Here is a 25351-nt window from a genome sequence, read left to right as displayed (position 1 = left end):
TGTAAGTTTGCTGAGAGAGAGACAGAGAGGTAACAGAAACGTCCAACGTGGGGCTCTAACCCACAACCCTGAGATTAAGAGTCTCATGCCCTACCGACTGAGCTAGCCGAACTGACGAGAAGCCTTTTCAAGAGCTAGACACCATTTACAGTAATACCTTCCCTACCCATGACAATCTTCTGCTAAATCCTGATTTCATCTTGTAACGCTGGACAGAATGTGGCCCAGGATCTATGTCCAGTGCACGTGTTAGCAGTTGCAAGGCAGCAAAATGCCTAATTCGAACCTGGGTGGGCTTGAACCACCAACCTTTCAGTTAACAGCCGAACGCACTAATGGATTGAGCCACAGCGACTTAGTGAAAGGTCACCTACAGTGGTAAAAACGGGGAACTTTGTCTCAAAAGGTCTGCTATATGAACCCTAATGTAAGTTTGCTGAGAGAGAGAGAGAAAAGTAACAGAAACGCCCAACTTGGGGCTCTAACCCACAACCCTGAGATTGAGAGTCTCATACTCTACCGACTGTGCTAGCCGAGCTGTTTCAAGAGCTAGACACTGTTTACAGTAATACCTTCCCGACCCGTGACAATGTTCTACTAAATCCTGATTTCATCTTGTAACGCTGGACAGAATGTGGCCCAGGATATATGCCCAGTGCACATGTTAGCAGTTGCAAGGCAGCAAAATGTGTAATTCGTCAGTGGGTGGGCTCGAATAACCAACCTTTGGGTCATTATATCTTGTTTAATACCCATTTTATTCATTTATACTATTCATTTTATTTATTTACTCATTTATATTAATATGCGAATATGTCTCAATAAATAATTAAAATTTTGTTAATTAGTTGAGTGCTATAGGTCTTACAAAAGCCTTTTATCTAAAATTAGCGTAAAAACTCTTAACTGTACATAAGCTCATTGATCTCTCCATTTTTCTTCTTAAAATAGGTCTCTGGTAATTCATCTTCATCGCCCAACTTTTTTTTTTTTTCAATTATTTCAATGCAGTTATTTGGTATTGCTTTTTTCAACTCATGACATTGTCTTTGTAATTTTGCTTTAACAACTCTTTTATACCCATCCTCCACAATTACTTTTAATGGTACAAATCCTTTTATTACTTCGTATAATACATCTTTAACTTGTCTTAATCCTCCGTCCCACCATTCCTTAAAATATAAAACATTTCCTTCACTTAAAATTGTTGAATTCAGTAAAAGTGGTTGTTCTAGAATCTGTGCCCTTGCTTTTGGTATAATCAACAAATTTTTTAAAAATCCCCCTCATGATTCTAAGACCTCAACATAAAATTTTGGCAGACCTGCTATCATCCGTTTCTTCATCTTCATCCATAAAACATTACATCCCATATTAAAATGTCCACATTTCTTCAAATAATAATCCAACACACTTTTCCAAATCACACCCATTTTCCCTTCCAAAAACCTTTGAATAATCTTAATTGTTAATGCTTTCATTTTTAAAAAACTATCCAAAAGTCCCAGACCCCCTTCTTTTACCTCCCCAATCAAAGTATAATAAGCAATCTTGGCTCTTCTATTTCCCCACAAAAACTACATCAATTTTTTTATAGTATACTTCAGGCAACGCAGTTACACCTAACACATGCCAGACCTTTGACAACATTAAAGCATTTAAGATGAATACTTTCCCTTTTATCGTCAAATTCTAGCTTTCCAAAATCTCTGTCTTTTCTCAATTCCATTTAAAACTCTCTCCCAATTTAAAATATCTGCTTTATTAGAATCCATCCCCACCCAAATTCCCAAAATGTTTGTGTTCCTTTTCTTCTTTAAAGGGTATATGTTGTGTTATTTCTTTTACTCTTCCCACCCTCATGCTCAAACTTTTTCCAACATTAACCTTAGCTCCTGATGCTTTACAATATCACTCTAAAATCCCCAACGATGTAGTATCATCAGCGTATTGATACACAGCTTCTCTGTTGTCATTGTTTTCTATTTGTATCCCTTTAATGCTTCTATCTGATTTTATTGCCAATCCCAGTGGCTCAGCTACCAGTGTGTATAATAAAGCAGACAATGGACATCCTTGCCTTATTGATCTAGTTGGTTGAAGACATTCTGTTTAAAAAAAATTACATTTAATACAAGTTAAAATATCTGTATAAAATTTTTTAATCCATTTTCTAAAATTTTCCCCAAATCCAAACTCCTTAAGAATTGCAAATAAAAAATCATGCTCTACCCTGTCAAAAGCCTTCTCCAGATCTAAACCTATTAAAACCCCCCCTTTCTCTTTTTCTTTCATATAGTAGACAATTTAGCTTACCCAATTCACCTGTACCGCATGTTTTTTCGATTGTGGGGAAAACCGGAGAACCCAGAGGAAACCTACGCGAACACTGATAGAACATGCAAACTCCACACAGAAATGCCAACTGACCAGGGCACAGTACTGTGTGTGTGTATGTGTGTATGTATATATATAAAGCAGCTACTTTTTTTCAGCAAATTATGTACCCTTTAGCCCCTTCACAACCCTTTAAATGTTTATCTTGCATAAACTTTTTTATTTATTTATTTATTTATGTTTTTTTTATTAATTTAATTTTTATTTATTTACTTTTTTACGGTAAATACAAGTGTCATTACTATACGCGTTTTTTTTCCCTATATTTGTGTCTGCCTATTGTTGTAATTGTATTACATCTTGCATGTTTATGCATGTAAAGCCTACTTGGTTTGCATATTTTTTAGACAATTTAATAAAAATTAATTAATTAATAAAAACATAAAAATTAGATGTAGTATATAATCCCAAATCTTATTTTTGAAAAAGTCGGTGGTAAAGAGTTTTTTTTAAAGTGTGGCTTTAAGATTCATAAACTCATATTAGGCTAAAAAAATTTCCTCTTTCAGTTTTTATTTGCCCACTTAATAATACTGGTTAGTAATAGTCATAAATATATACACACACACACATGTAATATATATATATATATATATATATATATATATATATATATATATATATATACATACATACACACACACACACACACATATATATATTTACACACAATATATTTAAAAAAAAAATTATGAAATATGGAATGACCTATGGGGGGCATAGATTCCCTGTGTTACACCACGGTTTTTAATTATCAGCAGTTTGACCACAGAAAAAAAAAAATAATAATAATATAATTTTAATATGTATGAAAAGATAACCCTTTCATGATGATGCATGCAAAATATGTATTGCCTATTTAAAAATTATCTTAGAAAATGTACCTGTCATTTCTGAGCTGACATTATCCTTCTATTCAGATGGCAGTACTAAGAAATAAATGTTTATGGTCACATGGCCAAACTACCCAATCATGTTAGACCTGCTCTGAACTCATTTAGACATCTTAACTTTTCATTATATATGAACATGTGCTTTATAATAAGAGTTGCTTTTGAATACTACAGAAAAATATGCAAGCAAAAATTGTGGTCACAATTAGAGATGTCCCGATCTGGAAATTCGTCCGATATCAGTCCAAAAAACTATATCGGACTGTGTTAAAAATCTCAGATAAAAGCAGTCCGATACACTCTAAACTCCGTTACAGCTATTTTATCTAGCAACATCCAGAGCCAGCATGCAAAGCCCACGTGATCACAATACTGCTTGATAGCAAAGTCAATAGAAATCTATTGTGATGGTAGCACACGCTGACGCTATCAACAACAACACATGTCTATGGAACCAGATTAGTCTCAAAAGAAATTCACGCAAAAGACACGATGTACACGTGTAGCCAAATTCACGTGCATAAAACTAAATTCATGTGCATAAAATATTTATATTCACAAAAAAATTTTACGAGCACAAAATAAAATTACATTTTTTATAAAATACGTTTCACAAATGCAAAACACCATTTGCAAATGTAAAAGTGTACAAAAAGTTTTAAATGTTTAAAACTTGCAAGTTCATCCTGGATGAGAATGTGCAAATCCTCTTTCACGTATGACTCCCCCTGGATACGTGTGTGTGTGTATTTTTGAGACTTTCCTGCCAGAGTCAGGGCAACTCGTACCTTTCAGCCAATCAGATGAGAGCTGTATTCAATGAAACCAACTCTGCGCTTCTTTTGCGCAGACTGTTCCTCTCCAGCATGGCGAACGGAGAAAGCAGCAGTCGCACTTTTTTTCATTCATTTATTTATTTGACCATATCCTCACTCTTTTTATCCATTATTTTGACGCAGCTCCGCTTTTCTTATTGCAGCGCCTTTGTGGTCCAGTGGTCAGCACATTGGGTTACCATGCTCTTAGACCTGTGTTCCTGTGTTTTTTTCATTTTTATTGTTAAGACATATAAAACTGTAAGGTTGTTGAACATTTGAAGTTCTAAAGCAGCTATTTTCTTGAAAAAGACGTGATAGTGTCATTAGAAACTGAATGAAACAGAAAAAAAATAAAGATCCTCACCTGAGTAAATATCTTTTTTTTCAGTTTCATTCAGTTTCTGATGAAACTATTACGTCTTTTTCAAGAAAACAGCTGCTTTAGAACTTCAAATGTTCAACAACCTTACAGTTTTATATGTATTAAAGAGCCCATATTATACATGAAATAGGGTCATATCCTGGTTGTAAGGGTCTCCAACAACAGTCTAATATGCATGCAAGGTCAAAAAACACTTTCATGGTCTTATAATCTGCATTTATTTTTACCTAATTATCCCAGCGACTCCTGTATGAATCGTCCAGTGATTCATTTGTTCCCAAACCCCTCCTTAGCGCGGAGCTAATCTGCGCTGATTGGACCGATGACAGTCTGTCGCGATTGGTCGACTGCCTTCAGTCAGAGAGGGAAATGGCCAATAGCTAATCAGCAATTTAAAAAGTAATCACAGTTCATACACGCTCGATAGTGTAGACATGAATTTTAGCTGCCACACTATGGCGAGTGGATAGTGCCACGGATAACCAAACGAAGAAGACAGTCGTGTACTCGCCATACCACACACACACAAAAACACACACACACCTCCGGATGACAACGCTCCCGCTTCCGCCCGCACCCGCCAGGTTTTAGCCTGAGAAACCGCTCCGTTTTCTGCCCGCTGCGCCCGGTCCCGCTAGAGCGGAGAACACAACCAAAAATCACCCAGTATACAGTCCAGACAGCCAAGCTGTCTGTATAAATACACACACACAGCACAAAGCTCGTTCGTTCGTTCGTTCGCTCTCTCTCTCTCTCTCGCTCTCTCATACGCGCGCGTGCGCACTAACACACACACAAGCACCACGCAGACTCTCTCTTTCTAATTCGCATAGCAATATCCGTGATATTGCTAGACTGCCCGCTCCTGTCCCAAATTAAACCCGTTACCGACCGCTCCCGCGATTTATTCGGAAATTTATTCCCGCGGCTGTCCCCGCGCCAGATTTCTGCGGCGCGGGAATAAATTTCCGAATAAATCGCGGGAGCAGAACTCTAGCACGGAGCTCCATAAACAAACAGCACGCGTCGCGTTTTTAACGTGACTTTGCTTGCGATAAGATAAAATATCCAGTTAACCTGATACAGTACACGCGGTTACAAGTAACAAATCACAACTAAATACATTTGCAAGCTAGAGTCAACGAGGCAACAACTTTAACCGCACGTACTTACACTTGAGAAATGGAAGAAACCCATCCTGACGTCCATCAGTTACTCTTTACTGATCCTTCCTTTAACAAACTCAGATGAAGTATTCTTTGTAGCATGTAGCTTCCAGAAGTTTCCAACTGCTTGGTTATAATGCTGAGGTTTCATCTTTGGGTAGAGACTCAATATATCCATCTGCAGTGTGACTTCAATCGACCGGCATGTTTGTGTGCGTGTGTTTGTGGGTGTGCGTGTGTTTGTGGGTGTGCGTGTGTGTCTGGGTTTCTGCGTCAGAGGGCGGGGCCTCAGGTTTGAAATCTCCCGGGTTTGCGCGTGCACGTGAATAACTTGGTTTCGTTCGTACGTCATGGCGAAACACCTAATGAGTCGGTATCAAGGCGACTCGTTTGAAGCACTACGAGTCGACTCTTTTATAGATGAATCAACCGTTTTAAACACTGTACTCTTACAGATTTAAGCCTTAGCTGGATACTTCACTTCACTTAGAGCTGTGTTACACACTACATGGAGGGGAATTTTCAAAAACCCATAATATGGGCTCTTTAACAATAAAATTGAAGGAAAAAAGTACCAACTTCTGTGAGGTTCGAACACGGGTCCAAGGACATGGTAACACAACGTGCTGACCACTGGACCACAATGGCTCTGTAATACTGATATGGCCGGAATGATACTTATGATAACCAAAAAGAGTGAGGATATGGTGAAACAAATAAATAAATGAAAAAAAGTGCGACTGCTGCTTTCTCCGTTCGCAATGCTGGAGAGAAACAGTCTGCACAAATGAAGCGCAGAGTTGGTTTCATTGAATACAGCTCTCATCTGATTGGCTGAAAGGTACGAGTTACCCTGACTCTGGCAGGAAAGTCTCAAAAATGCACACACACGTATCCAGGGGGAGTTGTACGTGAAAGAGGATTTGCACATTCTCATCCAGGATGAACTCGCAAGTTTTAAACATTCAAAACTTTTTGTCTTATACATTTGCAAATGGTGTTTTGCATTTGTGAAACGTATTTTATGAAAATGTATTTTTATTTTGTGCCCGTAAAATTTTTTTGTGAATATAAATAAATATTTTACGCACGTGAATTTGGTTTTATGCACGTGAATTTGGCTACACATGTGTACATCGTGTCTTTTGCGTGAATTTCTTTGGAGACTAATCTGGTTCCATACATGTCTAACGTTACTGGTTTATTTACTTCACGCCAAGCGATCTTTACATTGTTTTGTATATGCTGCTAAGCAACACAAGGGACCGAATTGCGACGTAGCACACATCGTGCGAGCCTTAATTCCGTCATGGCATGTCTTGGTGCATCCAATGTACCTAATTCAACACCAGCGCTTCCCACACATAAGACTACCTCAGCGGCCCGGTTCTGTGTGCGTGAGAAAAGTTTATGCCACAGACTCGCGGGCTCTGCTGCTGCAGACCCACAGAGACACGCTGGACACCTGCTCTGACTTTAACTTTGAGAAGAGTACACGCAGAAAAAAAAGCCTTTTACTAAATAGACTGATCCAGCTCATTATTTAGGGTGAAAATACATTGTCTTTTTCCCGGACACGTCCTCTATTTGCGCCTTAAAAATGCATTCAGCCAGGATTTCTAAATCGCCTATCATGTCCCGGATTCTGCTTTCTTTAGCTGCGTTTCTACATTATTACAAGCAAACAGTGGCCGGTGAATCTCAATCTCTCAGCAGCACCAAGACTAGAGAGGGAGCAGATTTGACCTGTCAGTGGTGCACATGGATAGTAGGAGTGAAATAGTGGATTTATTATTCTTTATTTTATTTTTTTACTTGAACACTCTAAAAGGAAACGTGTCATGTAAAATGCTAAACATTTTTGTTGTTTTCATCGTCTGTTAAATAGGAATAAGAAATCATTCTGTTGCTGATGGCCATTACAGTTTAAAAGAAAGAATGATATTACTTTTGGGGCAGAAGGAAAATTTAATTAGAGACATTCTCATGTTTAACTCTTCGTTAAAAAGCCCAGAAAGATAAAGTGCTCTGATAAACAGTGTCAGCTTTGCACATCAGTTCGCAGTTCTGTCTGTCTTTACATTGTCAATTTTTTTCGATGTGGACAGTAGGGTGGAATCTGTGCAATATATTATGTAAATATAATGAATTTTCATAAATAAAATTATTCTTAAAAGTCATATTATTGTATGTGCTGTGGAGAAAAGGTGTGTTTCAATCCAGCTTCTGCAAGTATAGTTATGTTAAAGATAATATGTGCAATATATATTATTATAAAATTAATAATGTTTGGGAACATTGATACAGCCATAATGTTCTTATGATACAAACAAAGATTAAATAGATCTGGTCATGAAAATGTTTGTACTAACCATACTGCACATTTTTATTAATTAACAATAACTTATTTCTGGAGCCCAGCTTGAAAGATATTTTGCAGCTCAACTGGAACAAAAATTCACCAAAAAGCTGTGTTTGAAATCGAAACTTTGGACACTGAACCTTTAGCAGTTGTTCAATTAACAATATTTTTTTTCATATGTTCCTGCTCTCAGCTGTTTCTACGATTTGCTGATGATAAAAAAAAATTTATAACTGAAATGACCTTTAATTAGCATTTTGCACTTTAAAAATTTATTTTTGTTTATTCAATTAAGATATTTTATAAAATTAAAAAAGTAAAGTATTCATGATTTTTGCTGATATCGGATATATATCGGTATCGGTTCGTACTGAAGGCTGCAATATCGGTATCGTATCGGAAGTTAAAATTTTGTATCGGGACATCCCTACACGAGAAAATGTTTTGCTGCATTCATGTAATGTCTGCAACTTTTTGTCCAATTCTGTAGACACATCAGATTTCAGATGTACAGTTTCTCTCCAGTGTGAATCCTCTTTTGTGTGATTCAGATGTGTTCACTGATTAAACCTCTTGTCACAGTGTGAACACTTGTACGGTCTCTCAAGTGTAAAACATCTGGTGCAGTTTCAATTTTGTAATAAAAGTCTTCTCACACTCAAAACACATATACTCTTTCACACCAGTGTGGATCTTCATGTGTTCATTAAGGTTTGCTGATCGGTTAAAACTCTTCTTACACTGAGTGAATGTCAATGGTTTCTTCCCAGTGTGGGTCTTCATGCGTTTATTAAGGTCTGAGGATGTGCTGAAACTCATCCCACACCGAAGCTGCGGTCACAATAGAGTTTGAGCATGCAAAATTCTGTTGTACGGCGTTGCGAAAAGGAGCGGGAACAAACAAGATGATTAGACATTTTAAAAAGTGAGCGATTGGTACATTTTTTTAAATTTCAGTCCAGAGAGGTCATGTTTTGATCTTCGATTGGTCTCACACAGTCAAGTGATGCGATTTCGCAGGTCAGAGTCCGTCAGAGTTTCGTAGGTCATGGTTTCTCTCCGTTGTGGCTTACCATGTGTAGATTAAGGCATGATGATTGGCTGAAAATCTTCCCACACTGAGTGCATGCGTATGGTTTCTCTCCAGTGTGTTTCCTCATGTGTAGATTAAGGTTTGATGAGCAGGTAAAACTCTTCTCACACTCAGTGCAAGTGAATGATTTCTCTCCGGTATGGATCCTCATGTGTAGATTAAGGTGTTCTGATCGGTTGAAACTCTTCGCACACTGAGTGCATGTGAATGGTTTCTCTCCAGTGTGGATCCTCATGTGCTTATTAAGAGATGATGATTGGCTGAAACTCTTCCCACACTGAGTGCATGTGAATGGTTTCTCTCCAGTGTGGATCCTCATGTGTAGATTAAGGGATGATGATATCCTAAAACTCTTCTCACACTGAGTGCACGTGAATGGTTTTTCTCCAGTGTGGATCATCATGTGTTTACTAAGGTTTGATGAGCAGTTGAAACTCTTCCCACACCGAGTGCATGTAAATGGTTTCTCTCCAGTGTGGATCCTCATGTGTAGATTAAGGGATGATGATAAGCTAAAACTCTTCCCACACAGAGTGCATGTGAATGGTTTCTCTCCAGTGTGGATCCTCATGTGTTGATTAAGGGATGATGATTTGCTGAAACTCTTCCCACACTGAGTGCATGTAAATGGTTTCTCTCCTGTGTGGATGCTCATGTGAATCTTAAGTTTGCTTTTGCTTCCCAAAATCTTTCCACACGGAGTGCAAGTGAAACGATTCTCGTCTCTCCTTTTCAATATACCATCAGTCTGTAAATGAGTTTTGTCCTCAATTTTAACATGATGTTCCTCCTCTTTACTCCCCTCCTTGTCTCCAATTAGGTCTGAAATGAATAAACATTAGTTTTCATTAAGTCTTAAAAACTCTCATCAAAACACACACACACTGTAACTTTGATGCACATTAAATGTAAAATAAATCAGATCATAGTTTGTTTGGTCTATTAACGTGTACACATTTAAGCAGATTCCAATCATCTTCATTTATCTAGTGCTTTTACAATGTAAATTGTGTAAAAGACACTTAACATAGAAGTTATAGTAAATTGAAACCGTGTCAGTCCAGTTTTCCAAGTTTCTCATAAAAGTATTTTTGGTCATATTAATAAGACACAGATTTGCAAGCTGTTTGTAGCTGACGCTGATTGGTCAGCTTGTAATTTTGTTTATGGTTTTGAATTTCATTATTTGAATGTGTATTGGTATATGTTTGTTACTAATTTCTTTGTTGCCGGTTGGCTTGAGTGGAAAGTCACATGATTCTCATTGATTGATTTAACCTGCGAGAGTTTGTATGGTCACTCAGGATAGTGAGATCTCAATGCAAGCACCTGTTTAATGCACCTGCTTATTTTACAGCTGGTTATCAGGCCAACACGGTAAACTAAACATTGTTTTATATATTATTTGTTTATTTTGATGTCCTTTTGATTTTGTGTTTGTGTGAAACATTTGGTTTGTTTATTTGTTTATCTTTTAGTCTTCACGGTGTTCATTAAATGAAACGCATGGTGGACATCAGTATTTGGAAGTGTGGACTGTTTAATAACCAGCGGGTAGTTACACTGTTAATGGCCTATTTTTATTTGTATATATTTATAATTACAACAAAATGACAGGGAATACTTGTTCATTCTGTGCCTGACTGGTAAACGCATCAGAAAAAAAAAAGTTCTGAGGTAACAGCTGAATATTTACCTCTCAGACATGAGACATATCTGTACAACATCTGCATAAAGGCTGAAATGTGCACCTTTCTAAAGATGTATAGTAAAGAAGTAGAACTACTTCACTACTGTACTTAAGTACTAAAAGGCAGTATCTGTACTTTACTGGAGTATTGTATTTTTCTCCTACTTACACTTTTACTTAAGTACATATTTTCGATAAGTTTAATACTTTTACTCTGATAAACTTTTTATGTGCTGCATCGTTACTCTTTACTAGCGGTGTGAAAATGATCGATATTGGTTCAGTAATAGATCATAACCGGTTATTACATACTAACGTCATTCATCTCCTATGCACGATGTCGCAATACTAGGACAGAGGCAAGGGCGAGTGAAAGCTGCACAGCACACGAGCCACTAATTCACTATACAGAGAAATGCTGTAAAACTACATCTCTGCCTCTCTCTCACTTTGTACATTTGACCTGCTGCGCTGGCTTTCCTCTCCTCTTGTCTGTTTAAGCGATAATATTGGATCCGGACACAATCGTGCCTTTAGTGCGAGTTTTCTCCACTGTGTCTATTACCTGTGATAACTGCGTATTATTTATATTAAAGTACTGGCACTAGGGATGTAACAATATTGTAAATACCGTCATACCGCAATAGTAATTGTTTTCAATGTTACCGTAGGTGCATGACTCAATAAAACTATATTTCTGAAAAAAGTTTGCTTAGGCAAATGAAGCGAATGGGAGGTAGCGGGAACTACAATTCCCATCAGCCTAGGCGTGGCCATCATTCTTTCCGGTCTGTTGTTACTACAGATCCAGTAATGCGGAAATGGAGTGTGTTGCTAGTAGAGGGGAAGAAAAAGAGCTGGAAATGATCGAACCTAAAGCGGGTTTTAAATCGGATGTGTGGAAAAAATTCGGTTTCTTTCTAAAAAGATACGATAAAGGAGAAAAGGTGACAGACAAAGAAAAAAACAGTATGCAGGCACTGCCAGACTATGGTAAAATATAAGTCGGGGAATACGACTAAAGACAGTCATGGTGACTGCAGAACACAGCACACTTGTTAGATTGATGCAGACATTGACTTGTACCATAAAGAGACCTCTATCTCACTCATGGCTTGTCCTCTCAAGTGGTGGAGAGACAATGCACAACGTTACCCACTGCTGTCAACCTTGGCTAAATCATATCTCTCTGTCCCAGAAACCTCAGTCCCAAATGAGAGGTTTTTTTTTTTTTCTTCTGTTGCCGGGGACATGCCCAGAGATCCCAGCTTTTACCAGATTATAGTTATATGATAATTTTTCTTAAAAAACCCATCTCTATCTAAGTGAGTGAGTGATTAAATGGTGAATGTGATGAGTTTTCAACAATACTAAATTGAAACTTTATTTTTTTTTAATATGGTTTAATAGTTTTTTGTTATTAAAATTGAAAAATTGAAGTTCTTGTTTCGAAACTTACAGATAGATGGCTAATTTGTATGTCATTGATATGTTCAGTGCTAAGGTAAATAAACACTTTTGGTACTTTTTTCGAGTCTTAGTAGTTTTAAGTAGTTTTGTTTTTCCTGTAAATTATTCAATAAATACCGTACCGTGCCATTCATACCAAGGTATTATCGTACCATGAAATTCTGATACAGTTACATCCCTAACTGGCACTCTTGCTAATTGTATTAATATTTATCACTGAGGGGTTCATAATTATGTTTCAGTGTATTACGGTACTGTAGTGATGACATCATGTTGTTTACGTGTTTAACGTCTAGGGCTGCAACTAATGATTATTTTAATGATCAATTAATCTGTTGATTATTTTTTCGATTAATCGGATAAAAAAAAAGCCCTTTCCAACCCTTTATTCAAAAAAGCTCATGCCTATAATAATAATAATAATAATAATAATAAACTGTTTTCAATCCAAATATGTAAATGTTTTTAAATGAAGATACTTAATAGACACATGAAATTCCATAAGAAATCACTTAACCTCAAACTTTAATGATAGTTTGCTTAAAACAAGCTAATTATTTGCCAATGGGGTGAGAAAATTTATCTTAATAAGATATAATCTCAAACAGCATCACTTCGTTTTCTCATGCTATTTTTCTTGTCTGGTCTTGATGTAATATTTTTTTAGATATATGAACTGGAAACGAGACAAAATGATTAAGAAAGAAAAGTTTTCTGCAGTGCAGCTATACATGACAACAGATGGAAAAATTAATGATCCAAAAAAGATAACATTCACACACTTGCTCATCATGCCATCAACTACCTGATATTCCAATTCACATAAACGTGCAAGTAATCGTGATTTATAACATGAGATGGACGTCTCCATGTTTACTTGCGGCCGCTGCCTCATTCATAAAAGCAGAACACGCAGGATTCAGCAGGTACATTCATAAGTTACTCCAAAAATACATGCAAGTAAATGTTTGGTGAACTTAGAAAAGCCTAGATTCAACTTTATAGTTACTTTCACTATGTGTAATGTGTATCTGATATGAATAAACACATCGGCAATTTATATTTGAATGGATTGTTAGACTTTCTTGTGTGTTTTACAAACTAATTGTCTTGTTTTACTAGTACTTGTGTGTATTTACATATCTAAAACATAAATGAATTATTAGGCAGTTAAAATGCTGCATAATTGAAACAAACGAATCGATAATGAAATTCGTTGCCAACGCTTTTAGTAATCGATTTTTATCGATTTAATCGATTCGTTGTTGCAGCTCTAGTCTCCACGTTATACTGTTGATAAGCAGAAGTGTTACCGTCTCGTGTTCATGCTGTACAGAGAGAGCATGTGAAAGTGAGTAATAAAAGACGCTGATAAAATGATTCGTTCTGTCTAGTGCCTAAGCTACGCACTCCAAGCTCAACAGGTTATGGGCCCAGGCAGCGAGACAAGCGATCGTTTTTAAGAAAGCGAAGTTAACACGTTGTATTCAGGTGCAAAGTAAGCAAAGATGGTAAGCAGAGCGGGAGGATATCTAGCACCGCAGTTTATGTTCGATGGATCAGAAGAAAAATTTGATCTATGGGAGCCAAAATTTCTAGGATATTTACACACTCTGAAGCTAAAAGAAACTATATTACATCAGCCTACTGATGCTGAAGCAGAGCAACTAGCCGAGGACAGGCGGAAGAACACTGATTGTTATGCTGAACTGATCAATGATAAAAGCCTATGACTGGTAGACACGATGCAGCCGATGACAGGAGAAAAGCCCTAAAAATACCGAAAGAGCATTATTCAGGCAAAAGTAAACCACGCATAATAAACATGTACACAGCATTGACTCAGCTGCACGAGTGACAGTAAGAGCGTTACAGACTATTTGATACGAGCAGAAAACAACATTACAGCTCTAAGGAATGCTGGAGAATTAATGAGTGATGGACTAACCATAGCGATGGTTCTCCGAGGACTACCGGATTCGTTTAGGCCACTAGCCATCCACATAACAAAAAATGAAGACGATGTCATGTTTACAGTAAAGTAAAGTAAAGAAGACTCAGGGCCTTATCATACACCCAGCGCAATGTAGCGCAAGGTGCGGCGCAATAGTCCTTTGCTAGTATCAGCTTGGCGCAAGAGTGGTTTTGAGGCGTTTTTATAGCAAATGCATTAGCGCTCATTTGTGCGCCCATAAGCGTTCTGAGGCGTACTAAATGGGAGACTAATAATACATAAAATAATGACAAAAGACATGAGAATAAGTGACAAAAGAAACTCATTCCTGTCTTTCAATGAGTGCTTATGTGCATTCAGGAGAACTAGGCAGCACACTAAGGGCTGCAAGATGGATTTAATTTGGTGTTCTTATTATTAAAATATATCTGAATGAGGATCAAATGACTGAGATAGAGGTAAAGTTGGTTTTATATTGACACATTCAGACTTTTTGCCTTAATAATATAACTTAATAAAAGTATTATCTGCAAACTCAAAATAGCAAAATCATATAAGCAGCCAATTACTATCAAAGTACAGCATTGTTCACAGTCAAATAAACAGTGTTAATGTTATTTAGAAGTCACACTTGCATGCTAATTCCGAATATCGGATTCGTTGAATCGAATATTCAACGTAACATGGTAAACAAAATAGAGACTTCTAAATGAACGCATGAGCGAATATAAAATCAACTTTACCCTATATGACTGAGTTGGTTTTTGAGAATGAAAATTAACCTGTTTGTTCCTGCAGATCTTCCTGTTTGACTGTGAATGTTTCTTTAATCTTCACATCTTCACTCTCCTCTTTAATAAACGCCATCTTTATAACAGTGTGGAGATCAGTCGCTTCAGCAGGAGTTTTTCTCTGTGTTTGGACACTTTATCCTGTTTAAAATGAACAAAACAATAAAAATGTCCTGTTTAAAATAAATAAAACAATGAACAGAAACAAAATAACTTCTCTTCAACACTTGCTTCAACAGTTACAAAAAAAAAATCAGGTATGTCTAATCATAGGGGTAAAGTTGGTTTTATATTCGCACATTCAGACCTTTTCTCTTAATAATATAATTTCATAAAAGTATTATTTTTTAACTCTAAATAGTGAAATCATATTAGCAGCCAATGACTATCAAAGTACAGCATTGTTCACAAACCAATAAACAATGTTGTTTAGAAGTCATTCTTGCCATGCTGATTCAAATTGAATATTCAAAGTAACACGGTAAACAATATAGAGACTTATAAATGAACGAATGTGTGAATATAAAACCAACTTCAGTCTGAGCTAGAAAGAATGAGCTAATAAAAACTACTACGTTTCTCATATATAGTGATGTACATTTAGAATGGAATGACATTATGCTTTTTAATCAATTAAACCTTCATTAAAACACCTATTACACACTGTTTCTGTTTCTTTAGTTTATTCAAACAATAGCCCTCATTACTAAGTAAAATAATACTACATAGTATAAAGCGTTAAAATAATGTTGTCAACAGCAGCATTATGCATTAACAGCATAATTTAGCATCGGATGAAAAAAGCCTGAAACTTTAATCAATCGCTTTATATACGTGTATAAGTGTAAACGCTTTAAAACAAACCTTTCTCCAGCTGAATCCAGCGCAAGAGCGGCGCAGACTTATGACGTCACACCACGCCAAAATAAAAGTCTTTTCTTTTGTTTCGCTTTTTTGCCACTTGCTGTTGCAGTCATGACTTCTTGACTACATTTATCCCTCGTTTTCCACTTTCTCTCCCTCTCCCCCTCTCTCTCTCACCTCACACACACACACACACAAATATATATATATATATATATTTTTTTTTTTCAGTATTTGGAATTGGAAATCAAAACCTTTACTCTAAACATTTTTAAGACAATTAAAAAAAAACTTGTTTAATCCACTAAGACTAAGTGTGTAAAGCAGAAAAAGGTATAACAAATAAACTGATGGGTGTTTTTAGCTGACACTTCACAGACACATTCTAGAGACACAAACTTATATTAAATGCTGAAAAGGGGTAAAATAGGTGCCCTTTAAGTATAAAAGTACCCATTACTACTTCATGTTTTAGTTTTACTAGCTTGGTCATTATCACTAAAAAGTGCCTTTGATGTCCCATGATTGAACAGTATTATATGGACATAATGTGCAATAAAGAAACTCTGATGTTTTGATATTGGTTAAACCTCTACGCACATGCAGGTAGAATTATCAGTGTTTTGAAATATGTTTTTGTAAATTTTTACGTCATTCTTTCATTGAATGGATGTGATTTTGCCATGTCCACACACTGCAGACAACTTCAGTGAGTCTAAAATGTTGGTAAATTAGATCAAATTAAAAATATTTGGAAATATTCTCATTATCTTTAACAGGTTGTTTAACAAATCAATTTAATAACTTTTATATTATTTTCATAATATTATATTAATCATTTTGCACGTGTCCTTGAAATTGCTGTCCACCCTGTCATGATGTGGTAAATGCCCCTTTAAGACCCCTCTGATGTACTCATTGGCATCCTCATGCCCAATTTGCTTTTCTTCAGAGGAGGTGAAAACATCTGCTGTGCTCACAGTAACTATCTACACTTGTGTTTGCTTTTTTCCCTCATGTTGTGTTTGAAACTGGATGTTGTCAAGCTTAACATGTCCACCCTGTCAGAGTGAAATAGTAATTATTATTTAAAAAAATTCAGATTCAGAGATTAAAATACAGCTTATAAACTGTTTACAAAGAGCTTAAATAAGGAAACACTAGTGATGTGACTGTGCGCCGAGGCTTCAAAGCATGTTTAAAAAAAAAAACGATACATCTCGCAGTGAAGCAGTGTACAGGAGCTTGATTCGTTCTGCCATCATCACGTGATCAGTGACGTCCGAAGCTTCATTTTCGCCTATACCCACGTGACTGCTTCACATTTTGATTCAAAGATTTAAACACCCTCATGGGTTAGTAAAGTGTATAGCGAGAGATTAGGCGTCGATTACATACATTTCTACTGTTTCACAGCACTGCACCTGTCCCACACACCAGTAATTAAATTAAAATACAATACTAATTTATAGTAAAAAGGTTTTGAACCATACTAAAGTGTATTAGTGTATTTTTTACAACTATCTTTAAAGAAAACCCCTGCATGTCGGAGTATAGTGTTTAACGGAGGCCAGCTGGCGAGTGCAGTCCAAAAGCATCACTTACAAAGCCTCCTCCTAGAGCATTTGTCTCCCATGCAGGAAACACTAGTTCGATCCCTGCTTGGAACGAGTGGGTGGGTGAAGGACTGGTTGGAATATGATAAATGTAAATAGTTTTGAAAATCCTGGATTTTACTACGGTCATCAGTGGTGTAATGTAACATACCTTATGTATAAAAACTACAGTAATTGAGTAATTTGTTTATATTACTGTTGTTGTATTACTACATGAATGAGTTGGTCAGTTGTGAACATTTGACATTATTGCAGCTAATGCTTTCCCACACTTTCACCAGAAGATGAGGTTCTCATTGAGCTCTGATTTGGAAAGCTTCGAGTAACGAACCTCTTTCCGATACAATTCAGTCGAGCGCTTCACTGGTTCAGAAAGCTTCATTTCACCATCACTAGTAAACACTTTACCAGCGGCAGGAACAAACTGTGTTGAATAAATGCTCTCTTTAGCCAAAAATGTCTTCTCTGTCATTGTCTACCCTGTTACAAATCATAATGCATTTTTATTGACACTTTATTTATTTATTTAATATTTTATTGTTAATTAGTGAATGTTTTTGTTATAACACTTATACACACACACACACACACACACACACACACACACACACACAGATTATTTGTAAAAAGTGCAGGGGCTTCACCAACATTCTTACAGTCTAATGTCTAAATAATACAACTTTGTGGTTAAATTAAAAATCCTAAACTTTATTTTTTATTTTGATGTCTTAAAGGCACTTTATACGGATAATGACCCAAAAACGTTTTTCAAAATTTGTCTTAAAAATGTTTAGATTAAAGGTTTTGATCAACTTCAAATACTGAACATCTGTGTGTGTGTGTGTGTGTGTGAGAGAGAGAGAGAGAGAGAGAGAGAGAGAGAGAGAGAGCAAGTGTAAAGTAGAAGACGAGGTAAAAATGTATCAATAAGACTTTTATTTTGGCGTGGCGTGTGACGTCATAAGGCTGCGCCGCTCCTGCGCTGCATTCAGCTGGAGAAAGGTTTGTTTTAAAACATTTACATAAATATAAAGTGATTGATTAAAGTTTCAGGATTTTCATCTGATGCTAAATTATGTTCCTGCTGTTGACAATATTATTTTACCCTTTATACAACGAAGTACTATTTTACAGTAATGAGGGCTATTGTTTGAATAAAGCAACAGAAATGTGTGTAATAAGTGTTCAATGAAGATAGAGGTAAAGTTAGTTTTATATTCCCACATTCATTCATTTAGAAGTCTCTATATTGTTTACCATGTTACTTTGAATATTCGATAGGAATTAGCATGCAAGTGTGACTTGAAAACAACATTAACACTGTTTATTTGACTGTGAACAATGTTGTACTTTGATAGTCATTGGCTGCTAATATGATTTCACTGTTTAGAGTTTGCAAATTATACTTTAAAGAAATTATATTATTAAGGGGAAAGTCCGAATGTGTTAATATAAAACCAACTTACCTCTATTTAATGAAAGGCTTGGTTTATTAAATAGCATAATGTAATTCCATTCTAAGGATACATCACTATATATAAGTTATGGAGTACTAGTTTTAATCAGCTCATTTGTGGATATTGTTTCTTGCTCGGACTTACCTGATTTCTTTTTGTTAGTTACTCTCATATAAAGAAACTGTTGAAGCAAGTGTTGAAGAGAAGTTATTTTGTTTCTGTTCATTGTTTTATTTATTTTAAACTAAACATTTTTATTGTTTTGTTCATTTTAAACAGGATAAAGTGTCTAAACAGAAAAACTCCTGCTGAAGCGACTGATCTCCACACTGGTATAAAGATGGCGTTTATTAAAGAGGAGAGTGAAGATGTGAAGATTGAAGAAACATTCAGTCAAACAAGAAGATCTGCAGGAACAAACAGGTCAGATTTCATTCTCTAACACCAACTCAGTCATTTGATCCTCATTCAGATATATTTTAATAATAAGAATACTAAATTAAATCCATCTTGCAGCCCTGAGTATGCTGCCTAGTTCTCCTAAATGCACATAAGCACTCATTGAAAGACAGGAATGAGTTTCTTTCGTCACTTGTTCTCATGTCTTTTGTCATTATTTTATGTATTATTAGTCTCCCATTTTCACTACCTTCTTAAGGTTATAATTTTTCTTGTTCTCTTTATGTTTGTAAAGCATGCTTGAGCACTAGTGCTAAAATAAACAAAAACAATATATTAAAATAAGGTTGAACTGAGCTAATGATGTTTGACCTACAGTATTCTTATAGAAGATATCTGCTATTACTTTGATGGTGTTGGCTTAGTACTTTCCATTTGCATATGTCACATTGATCACAATTCCCTTTTTTCTCAACTTCTTTAAGGGTTTAAACCATGTTATGTTTTTATAGTTGTTACTAGTTCTCACAGATATTATCTGAGTTAGAATTACATTATTATAACTAATTACCAGGGCTATTGTGTTTAAACAGGGTTTCCGCAGGGTCTTAAAATGTCTTAAATTCCAAAATCAAAAATTTAGGCCTTAAAAAGTCTTAAATTTACTAAAATATTGTGTTGCAGGTCTTAAATCTTTTTTTAAACAAGTCTTCATTTTCCTTTGTTCATGTTTTGTTACCCAATATGGCCAAAAACCCTCACAATCCCCAACAATCCATCTCAATAAAACTTTCAACTTTTTAATTAAAAAAAGGACATTTTAACTCTATTTATCATAATAGTTAATTCTGAAATTATTGTAAGAGCTTTTGGAATACATGTATCTGGATTTAACAGAAAAAGAAGAAGATCATCCGCATATAGCAGGACCTTATGTTCTTGTCCCCTAAAAATTCCTTGCAAGCCATCGGAGTTCATTAATATGGTTGCAAGAGGTTTGATGGCAATGTCAAAGAGCACAGGGGACAGAGGGCAGCCCTGTCTCGTTCCCCTAGAGCAGGCATGTCCAAACTCGGTCCTGGAGGGCCGGTGATACCCGGAAGTATCGCCTGGAGCAACAAAGGAACATTTTGTACCTGGCTGTATAGCTTAATCACAGTCATTTCTGGTGGGCACCAGTGAACACTATGGCAAATCAGCGCTGTTTAAGAACACGCACGGTGGCACCTACATGTTAGCAGGAATTGGACGTTTTAAAAACTTCAGTACCGGGACAACACTATTACAGACAACACGAGGGTGTGATGGTGTTTTATCGCTCAATCAGTTACATAGACTGTAGCAAGGAATCGTCCCCACAGAGTTTACCTGGTGCCGTGAACTGAATCCTATTAAGACACTTAAGCGTATAACTGTTAAAGAGATTGTAATTTAGTTTGATGCCTAATCTGCTTTTAATTGTTTAAATTAAACTGAACTGAATTATATTAAAGTGATGTTTACAAATTGTGGCAACAGCTGGAGGTTTGTAGTCCACAGCATGTTGTCGCAATGTTTACAGTGCTGATCCTATACTTCCATGTTTTTTTTTCCCACCACAGCCTAGCTTTCATTCTTTAAAATGGTGGCAGTGTGAAATAAACGTATTCTCTTCCTAACAATCAGATGCCATTGTTTCCTCATGCATTTGTTCATTCAGAGATGCCTTTTGACATGGAGGATCACCAGAAATGGACTGGCAATAGGAATGTAGCATCTGCCCCCTCTATACATTTGTGGTCAGAGAGTCTGGTTGTCTTCCAAAGACATTCCTCTCAGTTTAAAAACATTCATCCGTTTTTTTAGGTGTCTAAGATCAAACCCATTCTTCTCTCCCCCCTGCAGCCCATAACCTCTGCTTCCCTGCCTCCCAGACTGGTTGAGGGTGCACTCACATCAGGCCCAGCCCTAACTAATATGGCACCCTAAGCAAGATTTCAGGTGGCGCCCCTTCACATCGCAGTTAATTCCACTGCTAGTGTATAGTCATAAGAAACTAAATAGCTTTTTGATCGACTACTTCAAGCTGGGAAAACATCAGATAAATATGCCAATGCAATTAACATTATTGCTGAATATAGCTAATATTTACACATTAGCTTGAGGAAGGAATGATGTGGGTATGCCTTTCCATAACATTAGCTGACTTTATAACTAATCTATCAATGTTGGGATGCAAAAAAATATGGGACATCAAATAGCTTCAAATGATAGAATACATAGCAAACATTAGAAAATATTGACAATAAAATAAAAGGTTTAGCCTATTAAAATCAATGGCCTATACAGAAATTAAATAAAGCCATAAAATCTACTTTACTTTTAATTGTATTTGCATATTGATTAAAGTTACTATAGTTATTTAGTGAAGAGCAGCAAATGAATCTCTCATTGTGTTTTGTTTGATAATAGAGGTGTTAATGTAAGAATACACAGATCTATATTGAAGCATTCGACTACTTTAGGTACTGTGCTCATTTAAGGGAAAATTAGTTGTGCTTAAAATAAAACGCTCAGGAAGGAGCAAAAAAAAAAAAAGATCCATAGTCAGTTTAAGGGAACGCCAAGGGGTGTTCTTGAGGGAGGGGGTACTGTCACCGTACCTCAAGCTTTTGGTCTTTCCTTCTGTTCAGGGTTACAGATTTTCTCTTGTCATCTGCTTTTATTTGCAGTCACAGGAGCTCTCGTTTCCCTTTTTTTCCTCTTTATACCACATAATTTTCCTTCATGTTTGTCAGTATATTATCGATTGTTTGTGTACATATTATTTTGTTACTCACCCTGTATTTCTTTGTCAGACAGGTCTATTTTGGTGATTTCTTGATTGCGAACATGTTTGGTAGTAATCAGGTCTGGGTGTGGCTAGAGAACTTGAAGTTGGTGTGATGTTATGTTTTAATGGGGAAAAACATTTTCACACAAGGCTGTGTAGTTATGTACTTTGTCTTCCTTTTAAGAATAAAAACTTTTCATTTGAAAACTTCACAATGTGTTTAATTGTGTTATCTTTGACTAATATTTACATTTGTTTGTTGATCTGAAACCTTTAGGTGTTAGAATTCTGCATTGCAATCGTTACTTGCAAATTACTAAACCAAAGAACATTTGTCATTTAAAGGTGCTAATTTAAGGCTTTATGCAGATATGTCTCATGTATGTGAGGCAAATATTCACAGAGATTCAGCTGTACATTCTAACAGGTTTACCAGTCAGGCACAGAATGAAAAAGCATTCCCCACCTGCTTTACAAGTTTTGTAAAAACTTGTTGTTTTGTTGTGATTATGCATATATACAAATAAAAAAACTGTCCCTTTACAGCTTTCAAATTGATGTCTCAGAAATGATCTAGGATCAATCAAATAAGAATCCGCTTAAATGTGTATGTGTGTAATGGACACCAGGAGGTTGATATGACAAGATCAATCTAAATATGATCTGCTGTTTTTACATTTAATGTGCATCAAAATTAAGGTTTGTGTAGCCAATGTACTAGTGCCTTTTTACTTCAGCTTTTGATGAGAGTTTTAATGATTTACTAAAAACCTAACTTTTTTTTATTTCAGACCTAATTAAAGACTATGAGAAGATCAAAGAGGAGGAACATCATCTCAAAATTGAGGACAGAAATCATTTAGAGACTGATGGCATTTTAAAAGTGAGAGACAAGAGTTGTTTTACCTGCACTCAGTGTGGAAAGAGTTTGGCAAGTAAAAGCAAACTTAAGATTCACATGAGGATCCACACTGGAGAAAAACCATTCACATGCACTCAGTGTGGGAAGAGTTTCAGTTACTCATCACACCTTAATGAACACATGATGATCCACACTGGAAAGAAACCATTCACATGCACTCAGTGTGGGAAGAGTTTGACAACCAAACGCAAACTTAAAATTCACACGATGAACCACACTGGAGAGAAACCATTCACATGCACTCAGTGTGGGAAGAGTTTCAGCCGCTCATCATCCCTTAATAATCACATGAAGATCCACACTGGAGAGAAACCATTTGCATGCACTCAGTGTGGGAAGAGTTTCAGCCACTCATCACACCTTAATAAACACATGAGGATTCACACTGGAGAGAAACCATTCACATGCACTTTGTGTGGGAAGAGTTTCAGCCAATCATCACACCTTAATGAACACATGAGGATCCACACGGGAGTGAGACCATTCACATGCACTCAGTGTGGGAAGAGTTTCAGCCAATCATCATACATTACTAAACACATGAGGATCCACACGGGAGTGAGACCATTCACATGCACTCTGTGTGGGAAGAGTTTCAGCCAGTCATCTACCCTTAATCTACACATGAAGATCCACACTGGAGAGAAACCATTCACTTGCACTCAGTGTGGCAAGAGTTTCAGCCAATTATCACACCTTAATCAACACATGATGATCCACACTGGAGAGAGACCATACACTTGCACTCAGTGTGGGACGAGTTTCAGCACATCATCAAACCTTAATAAACACATGAAGATCCACACTGATGTGAGAGAGTAGATGTGCTTGGAGTGTGAGAAGACTTTTATTACAGCTGCAGAATTAAAACGGCACCAGAGGATTCACACTAGAGCAAAACCATATCAAAACCAGTGTTCACACTGCAGTAAGAGGTTTGCTCACTCACGAACCCTGAAAACACATGAGAGGATTCACACTGGAGAGAAACCGTAGACATGATCAGTGTGTACAGAGTTTCACTCTTTTGGGGCAGCTTAAGAAACACATGGGATGGTTTCCAGTATGGCGTCAACACATGTAGCAGCATAGAAAGAGCGTTTCCTTACACACTGGTATTGATCCTCCTTTTTACAACATATATGATAACCTAAACCATATTTAAATAACACAAAGCAAGACAAAAACAAAAAGGCTTGGACAAAACAACCATTGAAACCTGAAAAAAAGGAGAAATAAAGAGATGAAAAATCCGAGAGGGACGGGGTAGCTGATAGCCTGTCAGCTTGCATTGCAGCAATACATCCAGACATCAAAGTTTTCCAAATGGATATTCAATCTGACCTCACCGCCTTCCAAGATTATCTTGCAAAGATGTGAAAATGGAACTAAGTAACTTTAAACAAGAAGTCAATCAAAAACTGGATGGCCTTTTCACAGACCTAAACGCAATAGCAGATAAGGTCAACAAAGTGGAGCAGCGAGTTGGAGAATTGGAGAACGTTGCTGCGATGAAAGAAATGCTCGATCAAACCATCCAAATTCAAGAAAATTTAAAAGAGAAACTGTGAGTTCCCCTTCATAGGGAAACTTTTACGAGTGTCTGTATAAACAGACTTTGGGAGTGCTTTAGACGACCAATCATTTCTAAAGATATTAAAACGGCCCAATGAAATGCCAATTGAATTGGCAGAGCTTAGCTCCACAGCTGAAAATGATGAGCCAATTAGGGCTATATCAGTCAGCTGTGCGAGTTAGCTCATCCGAATTGTTCCTTCAGACCCGATCTGAGACTGAAGAACCCTTCTGCTGAGCTGACTTCCAACTTGAAGAAAGCCTTACCTTCACCAGTGTGGGAGAAGACGTGTTAGCGGTGGTCAAGCTGGGTTTCCCGTCCCCTTGGCGTTTCTCTGGTGATCTGAAAGAGCAGTTTACTGAAAGAGCATTATTCCCTATGAGAGCACACAAACGTACAGTACGTCTTTTTAAAGATGTCGTTTCGACCATGCGTTTCTGGATGCGGTGGTTTCCTCGCCCCGGATGACAGGCACGAGTATTGCGTCACATGCTTGGGGGTCCAACATGTTGATGCAGTGCTCGCGGACAGTTCTTGCTCGCATTGCGACGGCTTGACTGTTGTGCTTTTTATTAGGGAAAGTCACCCCTGCTGCTCCCCGCCTAGCCGTTAGCACTTGGGCAGGCCTGAGGGTTACAGTGGGGGCTAATCCGTTGCCTTCGGGCCCGCGGACCCCTCGCTCCTCTCCA

At 36.9% G+C, this 25351-nt stretch overlaps 3 protein-coding genes and 1 pseudogene across 3 annotated transcripts in view; 3 read left to right on the top strand and 1 right to left on the bottom strand.

The window, feature by feature from the left end:
* LOC137491248 (uncharacterized) overlaps positions 1-25351 on the top strand; it is a 697259-nt gene that overhangs the window by 96785 nt on the left and 575123 nt on the right. The window lies entirely within an intron of this gene.
* LOC108182277 (uncharacterized) overlaps positions 1-25351 on the top strand; it is a 257835-nt gene that overhangs the window by 73414 nt on the left and 159070 nt on the right. The gene's annotated exons all lie outside the window — the stretch shown is intronic.
* Positions 7439-15920, bottom strand: si:dkey-201g16.1. The gene is made up of 3 exons (XM_068220208.2): positions 15881-15920; positions 15008-15157; positions 7439-9933 (listed from the first exon to the last, which is right to left on the bottom strand). Exons 2-3 carry the CDS (start codon positions 15090-15092, stop codon positions 9065-9067), a joined length of 954 nt encoding a protein of 317 aa, XP_068076309.1. The 5' UTR covers positions 15093-15157; positions 15881-15920; the 3' UTR covers positions 7439-9064.
* Positions 19237-24625, top strand: LOC137491108 (uncharacterized; annotated as a pseudogene).

The sequence above is a fragment of the Danio rerio genome, chromosome 4, assembly GCF_049306965.1.
Source record: "Danio rerio strain Tuebingen ecotype United States chromosome 4, GRCz12tu, whole genome shotgun sequence".
NCBI lineage: Eukaryota > Metazoa > Chordata > Actinopteri > Cypriniformes > Danionidae > Danio > Danio rerio.
This window is presented reverse-complemented; position numbering and strand designations above follow the sequence as displayed.